The 12,685-nt window shown below is 41.1% G+C and overlaps 1 protein-coding gene across 1 annotated transcript; it reads right to left on the bottom strand.

Moving 5' to 3' along the window:
• Positions 1-6,008: 6,008 nt before the first annotated feature.
• On the bottom strand, positions 6,009-8,923 carry camk2n1 (calcium/calmodulin dependent protein kinase II inhibitor 1). Its single transcript, XM_068316011.1, has 2 exons — positions 8,424-8,923; positions 6,009-7,551 (listed from the first exon to the last, which is right to left on the bottom strand). The coding sequence occupies exons 1-2, from the start codon at positions 8,590-8,592 to the stop codon at positions 7,478-7,480; spliced, it is 243 nt and encodes an 80-aa protein (XP_068172112.1). The 5' UTR covers positions 8,593-8,923; the 3' UTR covers positions 6,009-7,477.
• Between the last annotated feature and the right edge of the window lie 3,762 nt (positions 8,924-12,685).

A 12,685-nucleotide genomic window follows, 5' to 3' on the forward strand; every position in this document is an offset into this window, starting at 1 on the left:
AAACAAATTTCCTTGCCTGTGTATGAACGCTTCCATGTGCATTTTCAATCATGGACAGTTTGCAGGTAAAGTGAAATGGATGAAAGAGGAAGGGAAGACAGCAAAGTCTGTTGACACATCAACCTTAATACATACATGTATGTGTGCATCATGTTCATAAACACTCAGTACAATACACAAAGCAACAAGCACATATGCACATGCAAATGTAGTTATTGATCTGGGTATTTCACTCAGTGCCCATCATAAAGCTTCAATTAAGTGCTGGAGCAACATGATACATAATTCATGATATTTAAAGCTACACAATGTAAGATGGATGGGTAAACTTTAGAGACAACATAGAAGTCAAAAGCAGGAATTGATCAGACACCACATACTGTACTATCTAGGCTGGTTACGATCCTGTATGTGCATCCTGCTGAGGAGCTCATTCAATCATCTTTCACTTCAATTACTGTATCAGTAAAAAGGGTTTAGATGTAAGAAACAATGAGCTGGACCACATATGCTGAGGTGAACAGAGTCATAGTCGTCAGATTGGAACAAAACCGAGTATCTGGTTCCAGGCTCCTCCAGGGGAGACCAAGCACTATAAACAGCCCCATTGCACGAAATAAACAGATGGATTATTACATAATACAAGGTGGGGGTTAAATAGTTTGGGTCCTTTGAAAAACCTGAATAAAATCAAGCAGAATTTTCATTCACTTTTGCAGTCGGGAGTTCTTTTGTCATTGATGAGCGTGTGGCAGGGTTCATTCATTCACCAGGGCCAAAGAGCTTGAAGGCTGTCAAGCCCCAGCTCAACAATTTTCAATTCCTTAATAATTTATTAATGGTGGGCAGTCAAATTGCATATCAATAATGTAGAAGGGCTTAGTATTGTGTTGATACAAAACACCCTTTGAGTCGGGCTCACTCATGCTTACAGACATGCAGACATACTGTATGTACTATGTTTAGTCCCACGTGGTCCATGCTGACACACTGCATGAAGTCAGCTTGCATCAGTGAGCTGTGTAATGCTAGCTGATAATGGAGCATCTAATAAATATTCTCATCGTTTCTTCCATTAGTCTGTCTTTGAAAATGCACACAGGATAAAAGAGTCCAGAGGAAATGAGGTTAAATGCTAAGTGTTTTCAAAGGGCAAATGAGAGAGAACAACATGCAATGCAAAGACAATGATATGAAGAATTGCGATTGCTTGTCTAGTAAATTGACTCAAGTGTGATACAGTATATTAATGATATGTGCTCCAAACCTACCCAGAAACCCTTGCCTTTCCTTTCCATCTTCAGTAAATCTTTTTCTGTGCAAGCCTGAAAACTTTGTAACATTTTGCACGCACATGATCACCTCCACTGTGGTGCGATTGGTTAGCAGCTAAATTGGTGTTTGGGTGTGAGCCAATCATGCTTGTCGAACAAATTAAGTGACCAATGGGGCATTTCCATCTAGGTCAGCATCTTTTATTCAGGAGACAGGCATACACAGTTACATGCCATCCTGCCCCTGGGGCCTTGAGGAGACCCACTCTGCCACGGAGAGATGGCCCACCATTTTGTTCTGTTTTGAAAATGATCTCCATGCATGAGATTAGCTGGGGGCCCTCGAGCTCATCCTTTGTTGTGCATCCCAGTTTGATATTTCCCTCGCTGGTGTCTGTGAGTGTGAGTGTGTGCATGCATGATGCCAGGCTAAATTTGTGAGCTTGCATATTCTTGTATGCGCCTGTGTGTGTGCCAGTGTGTGTGCCCGTGTGTGTGTGTGTGTGTGTGTGTGTGTGTGTGTGTGTGTGTGTGTGTGTGTGTGTGTGTGTGTGTGTGTGTGTATGTGTGTGTGTTTAATGGTGATTTTGCTCACAATTTGCAGGGGAGAAGACAATCCTGATGGAGAAATATTATGCTGCTGAGCGTGAGGAGAAAGCTTATAGCATCTCTATCTGCAGCGTTGCAGCAATGTACACTTTATCAGACAAATACAACACTTTGCACCTACATCAGATGCATGTCCGCTTCTCTGCAGGGTCCATGTTAAAACACTGCTTAATTTACTTTATTAATATCATTAGAGATTCTTGCTTGTGCCTTTTCCTTGAACTGCTCGTGACCCCACAGTGGTGCATTGCACTGTCATGCATGCCAATAACCTTACATAAGATTTTGCAGAGAAATACCCGTAGGACACAAACCAGTGCATTGTTTGGTATGGTGTTTCTGACACAAATCAAAAGATAACAGGGAAGCAATATTTAACATGATGCTAAATCTATACTGCACATGTTCAGAAAGTTTCCATGGAGCTTTACGACGCCACTGCACCAAAATGTTAAAAGCTGTCTCTTTCAGCCATTGGTTTTCCTCCACAGGCTTAAAGCTACAACAAAGCAACTAGGCATGGAAGGAGAGAGAGAGAGAGAGAGAGAGAGAGAGAGAGAGAGAGAGAGAGAGAGAGAGAGAGAGAGAGAGAGAGAGAGAGAGAGAGAGAGAGAGAGAGAGATAGGCAGAGACAGAGAGCAGAGGGATGTGGTTGCTATAGTAACGATCTAGTGGTTCTCCCTGGCATTCATTTCATCATACTGAGCCTGGGTCTCTTCCTCTCTCTTCCTCTAATCTCACTTTTGTTTATTCTTCTCTTCTCTTTCACTCATGGCTCTCCATTTCTCTTATCTCCTCATCTCCCTCTCGTGCCGCTCTCCTGCTTTCTTTCGATCTGTCTGCCTCTCTGCTGTCCTCTCTCCTCCCTCCCTTTTTCATCTCTCTTCTCTTTCCTGGGAAAAAAGTGAGAGAATGCTAATGCTAAAGTGGAGAAATCCTTGTCTTTGTATGCTGTTTGTCCGTTTTTAACACTCTGCCATGTGAGTCCCATCTGTCAAAATTGGAAACTCCCCAATTTTTTTTGATGCATGAGGCTTTGGTTTTTGGAGATGAGTAAATGCTGTTCTGATATCTGAGTGGCAACTTGCTTGAGAGATTGACGTCATCTGCAGTCATGATCTAGCTGCAAACAAAGTGTATTTTAAAGTCGTGTCACAGGCAAAGCTGTTTTTTGTGGCATGAAATGTTGTGATTCCTTTCTACCCAAACAAAAAGAAAATTAAACTGGATGGAAAACCCTATTTATGAGCAGAAAGAGCATTCTAAAGTGATGCTTTAAGGTAAAATCGTTTATTTTTCCAACCACGACTGCAAACAGGAATGCATTTTCCCATTTGCTCTTCATGTCCTTGTGAATTCCCAACAGAGTCTTAATCAGCAAGAGAATACCTGATCCCAATGCCAATTTACCCCCTACACACACACACACACACACACACACACACACACACACACACACACACACACACACACACACACACACACACACACACACACACACACACACACACACACACACACACACACACACAGGAACAGAGAGAGGAATGTAACAACAGATTTCGCTCACATCTGTGCTCACACACAAATGATAAAAACCTGAATGAGCCGACCAACATCCACACACCTTAGCGCACAAATGGATATATATATATATATACAATGGAATGGAAATCAAGCTGTGCCTCATCCACTGGCATGCCACACACACACACATGCTATTATTACTGCATCACATAAAACCTATTGATTTGCACCAATAAAGAGAGAGGATGATTTTCCCAGTGAGGTGACTCAGCATATGAGGTCACCCAGGGTATTTCCCATCAACTTCACAAAGGTCAGATTCACAAATCCAGAATGGAGGCTGGGTGAGAATCTGTGTGTACCAAAGTACAGTATGTCAGTGCGTGCGTACAGCTAACAGTGAGCTGCAGGGTGTTCTTTCCCTCCTGGTGTCAGTGACTAAACAATGCATCCGTCCCACTCTTCTTCCCTTGAATACCTCAATTCTCCTTTGTTCCATCATGTTGTCCGTTTGCTTCAACATTGTGGGTGGTCAGACCTCCTTAGACGATTGGGTTAAAATAACAAAATACACAACACACTGTTGATTACAAAATTGCTTAAGAAGATATTTGACAAGTCCAGGTCAAAAAGTTTTATTTTTTTGTATGGAATCCCTCTTGATGAGGCTATTTGTAGAAATTCATTGATTTAGGATGTACACTGCTTAGGCATGTTACCTTTTAATCTGTCAATTAAATACATACTGAAGATCACAGTTCGCTCACATATAGAATTTTGTCATACTTCGGGCTGCTTTTAACTGCAAGCTATTACAGAGCTACATACTCTGATCATTATTTTGATGGGCAAAAGGACAAGAACTACATAAGAAGCAAAATACTGCTATAAAACTACAACTTCTTTAGAATTTCACTGATTTATTCCACATCTTTTTGATTTGGAGTGTTATTTTGTCAAATTTAAGTAAATCTAAAACTTTGCATTTGGAGACAAAACTTTATTTATTGGTAAGCAGTCTATGAAGAGTGGAGCATTCCTTCCTTCCTCATGGCTGCAGCAAAGAATCATCATCACTATCATCACTCTAAATGTTTATGTGGAATCAATATCATAATTTGCTTTAAAATCAATACATTTCAACGTTTAAATTGTTCTGTAGTTAACATGCACAATCCAGTGGATGGTACTGACAGATACCTTTTCTCATTTGAAAGATGTCAACTTGTTTCCAACCAATTTTTGAGTGTATGGAGCATGACAACTGTCTCAAACTGATGTATTTGTTTGATTTTCTTTCCTCTTTTCCTCTTTTCTTTCCTTGATTTTCTGTGTTACTGTTCAATAAATGTCAAATGTATTGCTATTTTTTGTTAACATGTGCCATGTGATCCCCTTTCATAATGCAACACTGTCATTCATCATGGCTACAAATTATACAACATAGTGAAGAGAAAAGGTTAAAAAAAAAACCCAACAACCCACAAGACTAAATTAATCTGAACAAAATATCAAAAAGTGACCTTTTAATCTCACTGAAAGGAAAATGCTACAGAATATTCTATAAGTTACCATTGGCCATTGATCATTTCTGTAGGACTGCTGTGAGAATTTTGTGATTTCATCCAACCCTGGTGATTTTCTGCAGTGTGTCACTGGTTGAGACCCACAAGGTTTGACTGTGTAGATATATCTCATCCTGCGTTGAGGCTCCTCAGAGCCCTGCTCAGTCCAATTACATCACACTTACACTGCAACATTTTGGATAAAAGAATCCACCACACAGAATCATACAACTACTTAAAACATAACATGCTCTCATTCTCTATGAAGGGATAGGTTGTTACTGCAGTAGATGCCACTGTCATGGTTGACTGCCATCTTGGAAGAAGGGACTATTTTGGCAGGACAACGTGGTCACGCCACTGAAAGAATAGAGGGTTTGAGAGAAGAGAGCAGACATAAGAGACTGAAGAACATTCCATTAAAGATAGCGATGGTATCAAGCCGAGACTCAGGGAAGAATATTCTGCACTGGAAAAAAAAACACCGCAGCACCCATCAAGTGCAAGGTGCATCTGTTACCATGGTACCCAGCCCAGGCAGCCCCTTTCATGTCTGTCAAGATGAGGGAGGGAGAGAGACTAGCGATGTTAGTCTTGTCTGCAATTGGAGCTGAAACAGACATGTGTGCCTCTGTGCAGTGCATGTATGTGTTCTCAGCACATATCCCAACAGTCCCGGTTTAGGACGCTCTACTCTGACAGAGGCTCGTCACACATGAATCATTTAGTCGCCAGAGCAGAGTTGGAAATGTCACATCCCATCAGTGTTCCTCATGCCTCAGTGGTCCTGCAGGAGTTAAAAGGAGTATTTGATCAAAGACAGGAGCTGAGATTTTAGATGCAAACAAACATTTATTGCATTGTGAAGAAGTGGTGTACACTTTTCCTACAGAATCATTTGCAGTACTGTAGCACATTAATGAGATCAGAGTCGCACAGCTGTTCAAGCAGAGTGTCTCAACTCTCCATTTAACAAACCAAGACATATGGATTTCAAATTCTAGTTTTTTTTTACACCCATATTTCTCCCAAATCGTCTTGTCTGTTTTCCTTGGTATTTCATCCTTCCAAGGAAAGGGATGCTACTGTTCCCAGTGGAAAATGCTGACTTGACCTTCCTTGGCATGCAGATAAGCAATCCAGTAAGAGCAGGGGAAACTCTTACAACGTATCCGTCGGCCAAGCTGCTTGCTATCGTCTCTCGATACAAAACTATATTTTTGTGTTTTTTGCTACAGCTTCAAAACAGTTCGAAAAGAAAACAAAAAGCAACATCAAGAACATAACTGCTTATTGTAAATCACAATCAACACTAAACAGTAAATAATACTTTGTCATAATCTTTATTACAAGGTATTAGGCCACTGTACAAATCAGTGAGAATCGTACAGTACAATGCAGAATTAAGACTGTTTTTTGAGGTTTGTCATTCAAAGCTGTATATGAGGTGCTTCAAGAATACACAAGTTTCAGAACTTCTGCCATGCATGCATGATTTTATATTGGCCATGCATGAGTTGGTATTTTAGTGTTTTAAGAAAGAGCCCTAAGAATGGCAATTCAACAAAACAACAGTTGTATGAGTAAATGTATAAAGCACAAAAAACAAGTTTTCAGTACATGAGATTTGGCACAAACAATAATGCACGATGCAATATAAATAGTTCATCAATAGGGTGTATACAGTCAAGGTAAGTATCAACCTATCCAGGTGAAAGCCTGGGAAGCTTACAAACAGGTGGGAGGTCCACTGTACATAAATGACTCATTAGCTGCTAGTATGGTAACAAAAAAAAGAAAAAAAACACTCAGGCAACATCGAGTATTGTTAAGTGAAAGAAAAATGTCACTCCCATTCACACTAAGTTTTTTCACCATACATAAAATATACACTCCCTCTGGCCATTAGTCATTGCAAGATATTTTTCCAAATGATCAATAAATAAAGTCTTGAACACAGAATAAGCCAATTAAATGCTTCCCGCTGTGCAAGAAAATACAGGCTACAATATCCATATTTACAAACTCAGTTATTCCTTTGCCTTCGACCAAAATGAAGAGCAGAAAGAATGGAACCAAAGCTTAGATTGATAAGATATGGGAGAAGTGTGTGCTTAGGTTTTAATATCAGATTTATTTCTGTCTCCTGTCCCTGATTTCCACAGCATCACATATTTCCTCCGTCTCGCCCGCCCCTCTGTCATCGTTCCCCACCTTTGAATTTGTGGTGAACCCCAGTAATCAAGGCTGAGTGTGTTTTTGTGAATGTGTTTGTGTGTGTTTTGGGAGGGATCCACCCGGGGTCTCCTGTGCTACCATCTCCCACCCCTTCCAGTGAGTTTCACTCGGATGGCCATGACTGACTGGGAGAGGAGGGCGTGGAAGCGCTGCTTGTTGCCACATGAGAAAAAGTGCTTATATACAGTGTCTTTGGATTAAAACTGTTAAATATCGCCATAAAAAAATTCAATAGTGTCTCTTAGAAGTGGTGAGCCGAGTTCTTTAAGCCTCTGCTGGGGTCTTCTCTGTTCCATTTTTCAGTGCTTCATCATCACCATTCTCATCGTCAATCACAACTGTGGACGACAGGGGAGAGTGCATTAATGAAGGGGCTCATCTCACTGTGGCGTCTGTAAAATTCACCACCGACTGACGGAAAGGCACTAAAGCTCAGAACCACTGACAGCAGTGCTGTCATGGTAGAAGTGGACTGCATGAGAGCGTAATAATGTGCGTGCGTGCGTATGTATGTCTGTGTGTGTATGTATGTGTGTGTGTGTGTGTGTGTGTGTGTGTGTGTGTGTGTGTGTGTGTGTGTGTGTGTGTGTGTGTGTGTGTGTGTGTGCCTGTGCGTGAGAAAGACATGCATTTTTGTGAATATGCATGTCTCAATTTCGGCATTTTGGTGCAGCCATGATCCAATCCTGACTGCCTATTTGCCATGTTTGTCCATGTTGTGTCTGTGCACTAATGTAGGCGCAACTGTGAGTCTGTGCACGCATCTAGCAAGGAGAGAGCTTCAATGTTCGACAACCATCTCTTGGGTGTCATCACAAATTACGAAAAAGCATAAATGCAAACTACCTGAATTGATGGTGAAAACACAAAAATATTAGCTGCACGACATGCAAATCTCAATAATTTCAATCATGACTTGGGGAGGGGACATCCTGCACAACTCTGGTGAGCAGCATTCACAAGGCATTTTAACGGCACGCATTGCGCATCCAACTTGTGTTGCATTGCGAATAGATTGTTTAAAAAGCGGTAACTTTATCCCACACACATGCAAACAAAACATCATCTGACGCTAACTGAAGACACGCAAAGAGAAAGACGCTGCCCATTTAGCTGCAGACGTCTATCCTTAATTGCAGTGCTCAGTAATCTATGTTGCGCATTCAACACATCTCCATGCAAAATGAAAACGCCTTAATTCTATAATTACCCCGTTTGCTCCTGCCTATCTGTCCGAGTTTCGGCGGACGTTTATTCTGTGAGCCACTGAAGAAGTTGTTGGTGTCTTGAAGACGACAGGTGAAGGAAAGGTGTCCCTCGTCGCCCTCATTTCCATAATGACTCATTTTTTCTTCGTTGAAAGGTAGCACTTCCGACATCTCCAAATGCGTCTTTATCACCAAGGCGCACAAACTAAAATGTATAGGCTGTCGCCAAGCCTGAACTCGGCTGTCTAACGTTATAACAAACAAAAGGAGGGGGCAAAGCAACGCTATCTGCTGACACGATCTAGCACTTTCTGTTTACCCCGAAGACACGTGTCTGTGTCCGAAGGTGCGCAAAAGAAAATAACAGTCAAAATGTCCTCAATTTCCCCACTCGTGGAGCTTCGGCAACATTATTCAAATTTTCCAAAGTGGTTTCTTCTCCGTGCGTATTGCTTTGGAAATGGAGGCGCACGTACAATGAAGCCGTGGAGCGCCCGCTGGTTTGGAGCGGCTGAACCCGCCGCTCGGAAAATCTGAGGAAGAAATGCAAATTGAGGCACGATGCAAAACACGGATTCCGGGGAGACCTGACAAGGGAGCAGTACGGGGGGGGGATTTTCTGGTGCAGCTCGGAGAGGCTTCCAGTTGGAGACGGGAGTGTGCCAACGCTCCACTCTCCGGGATCTAGATGCAATCAAATAAATGGCGAGCTTCTATTCGAAGATGGGCACATTTATTAACCCATGCAGATCTTCGGGAAACGTCGTTAACGCGCCACCGCTTGACGCGTCGAGGGTGTTAAATCTCACAAGCTGATCTGTAATATTACCAAAGTGGAGATTTCTTTGGTCGTGATGTTTTGAGCACATCCACAGAGTCCCACATCACCAGAGGATGGCAGTGTTTTCACGGGCCAAGTTGTGACTTTTGTCCCCCCCAGTTCCACTTCCAACACTAAAGGCCTGTTTTCACCACAATTTCTGACGAGCAGGAATTCACCACAAAGGGTTGGATGGGTCTTGGAGATCTTATCACAGATAAACATCTCGGATTTGCTCTAGACATCAGTTTTATTTAGTTCTTTTGATATTCACCATATGAAATAATATCTAAGGTTTTCCTCAGTAAACCTCACAATCTTTATTATATCTTAAATTGTTCTCCTGAATAATATACAACACACACAGACACACACACACACACACACACACACACACACACACACACACACACACACACACACACACACACACACACGCACACTTAACACACTTAAAAATCATCTGAATTTCAGTCTTCCAAACGTTCTTGTGTTTTGTTTTTGTACACCAGGTGTAAGGTGAGATCCCATTAAGGTGCTTGTAAACAGGTTTTCTTTTGTATATCAAGTCCTCAGGGATTAACTATACATTGAAAAATATCATTGGGTTTTATCTTCCACTGCTGTCAGTTTTTATGTGTTAATCTGTCTTCTATAGAAAAAGCAGCACAAAAGGATCCTACAAAAGAGATAGACAGAAAAGTACATGAAGCAAAGGATGGATCATGACATACCTGAAAGGTGATACATGAGCCTGCAGCAGAACTAACTTTAATATGCCGACAACAATTCATATAGGAGGCGCAGTCATGTCACACCTACTCCCTGTGGTCAGCTCCACTAAACTCACAACCGTCTAAGTCACAGGTTGAGGTTGATGCTCTGTGGAGCGATGAAACAATACCTATGGATTGGGGGTTTGTCTGGAGGAAGAAGAATGAAGCTTCTACTGAACAGAACATTTTACAGTCAGACAGTGGTTCAGTGGAGCCACTTTGCTTTGTCAGGCACTGGAAACTGGCAGCATGTTGAGGGTAAGATGGATTTCATCAAGTATCAGGAAATCTCAGAATAAAGTATCCCACAGTCTGTGAGGAAGCCGAAGCTTTGGTGTCGTCTTACATTCCCAAAGGACAAACATTGAAAGTCCTTAAAGTCTTGGTTTCTGAAAAATGTCCTTAAATTTTGTAGAGTTTTCATCACAGTGAACTGATTTGAATCCATAGAAAACAGAAGGACTCAGAGGAGTTATTTGTGGCCTGTAAAGCCAGAAATATTACAGAACTGAGGTACTTGGGGCAGCAGCAGCTCAGTCCATTAGGTCTTGGGTTGGGGAAAGGAGGGTGGCTGGTTCAAGGCCCATGTTGACCAAAATGTTTGGAGTGTGAACTGGTAGTGGAGAGGAGCCAGTTCACCTGTTGAGCACTAATGACGTGCCCTTGAGCAAGGCACCATCCCCCATGAAGGAGCTGTCCACTTCTTTTTCTACTTAATCTCTTCTTTGATGTGGGTCTTGCCATCAGCTGACAGTATACTGTATTTTCACAATAAACTTGGTAAACAATGGGGGTAATTTTCTTGTAATATATATGATGTGGTTTGAGGAAAAATTTAAACAAACATGTAAAATTCAACGGATACAAATTTCAATTAAAATAAATAAAAGGGAGTGTCCCCCACATTTTGCCCATAAATCAGCTGGGATACTCCAGCAACCCCTGTGACCTGCAAAAGCAGGAGAAGCAGATTGGAAGATGAATAAATGAATAATTAGAGGACACATTAACATGTTATCAAGGTTTTTAACGCACCCTCCCCCATAAATAAACAATAGTAATATTTAAATGACTGGATCAGGTGTGAGTGATAATCATCTGACAAAATATAAAATTACTAGATAGATATTTAACTTGTCAAAAAAGTGTATTTTTTGAACAAGTTATTACCGTTACTGTAATTACATGTGCCCTTAGCTTGAGGAGGCCATGGTTCACAGGTAGATCACATGAGAACACAAGAGGCATCAGAGTTGAAAACATGACCAGAATAATGAGATGAACCTTATCAGGCACAAATGATTATATTCATTATCTGAGTTTCACCCTATCTTCATCAGTCTTTGCTGCAGCATAAGTATGTCCAGTAGGCAGTTTGGTCATCCATCGGCAGAGTTTGGATACAACCGTTTAGACACCTGGAAACTTAGCATCACCATAGCTGCTGTCCCAGGATACCACTTCATAGACATGTCTCCCACAAACACGCAGTACTCCTGAGTCTCCCTGAAAGAACAAGACCACAACTTTCTTCAGCTGCAAAGTTGTAATGTGTCTTATAAACAAAAAAGCAATGGAGTTTCTCTAAGCTTGCAGTAAAGGAATGTAAATGCCCTTTACTAGAGTTACAGGTAAACAGCAACGAGGCTGAGTAGTGTTGGAGATGGAGTTTTCAGGAAAGCATTTACAAATCTGGGGTCTCAAATGATCCAGCAAAATTATTTTTAAGAAAAGTTAATCGTAGATGAGTCAATTAATTGAAGAGTATGATTGTCAGTGATCACTTTTTCACTTTAATCCTAAAACTGACGGTAATATGGAGGACTGACTCTGGCTGTACTAAATATATGCTTATTATAAAAGCATTTGAGTGTATTTGATTTGTTCACAAGCTAAAATAAGTGAGCTAGCCAGATAATTAAGTTGGATGTAGCAAGCAGGTAGCTAATGAATATATGTTGGCAGATGTCACATCATTCAGCTCCCTTGAATACCTGAATACTAAGTACTCAACACCAGTTATTTAGAAACAAAGATGTCTCTTGGGTGATAGGTGAATTTTCGTGAACCGTTTTACGTTCCATATACAACATATCTGGAAATGTGACTTAGTCACATATGATTTTATGCTCTAACATTTCATAGAAAGGTGATAAAGTGATACAACCCACAAAAAATCAGAGAAATGTGACAATGAGTTCTCACAGGATGGTTGAATTCACCACATCTCTTACTGCTTCATGGATATACTAACACACAAAGTTGCTCACTGCAGGGTTAAATTTAGCACATTTTAATTAGTCATTCAGCTCGTATCTTAAGGCAAAATATAGCCTGCTGCTATTTCGCACGTTGGAGTTCATGCAATTTTCTTCTCACGCAGAAGGTTGGGATAGAAACATGTTTCAAATAACCAAATCAGAGGCTGCTGAGGTCGAGGGCTATAAATGATGCCTTGAAATAACAGCAATGCCTTTGGACCTGATGTTATTCTTTTGCCTTAATGTGGGCTGATGAAAACAGAATGACAATGTGCTATTTGATATACACTGAGAACCATGCCTGGCACCATGGGGAATCCAGCATTTCAATGGATTTAATGGCTTTACAAATATCAAATGATCACATGTGTCTCAATGTGGCAACTTGGACATAATGTGCAACACCC

The sequence above is a fragment of the Antennarius striatus genome, chromosome 5 (genome assembly GCF_040054535.1).
Source record: "Antennarius striatus isolate MH-2024 chromosome 5, ASM4005453v1, whole genome shotgun sequence".
In the NCBI taxonomy this organism is placed as follows: domain Eukaryota; kingdom Metazoa; phylum Chordata; class Actinopteri; order Lophiiformes; family Antennariidae; genus Antennarius; species Antennarius striatus.

Excerpts from the sequence above, each read along its gene's own strand:
- camk2n1 (XM_068316011.1), bottom strand. The coding sequence starts at position 8,592 with ATGTCGGAAGTGCTACCTTTCAACGAAGAAAAAATGAGTCATTATGGA. Across the intron at positions 7,552-8,423 it reads GATAGGCAGGAGCAAACGGG|TTGTGATTGACGATGAGAAT; the intron begins GTAATTATAGAA and ends TGTCGTCCACAG.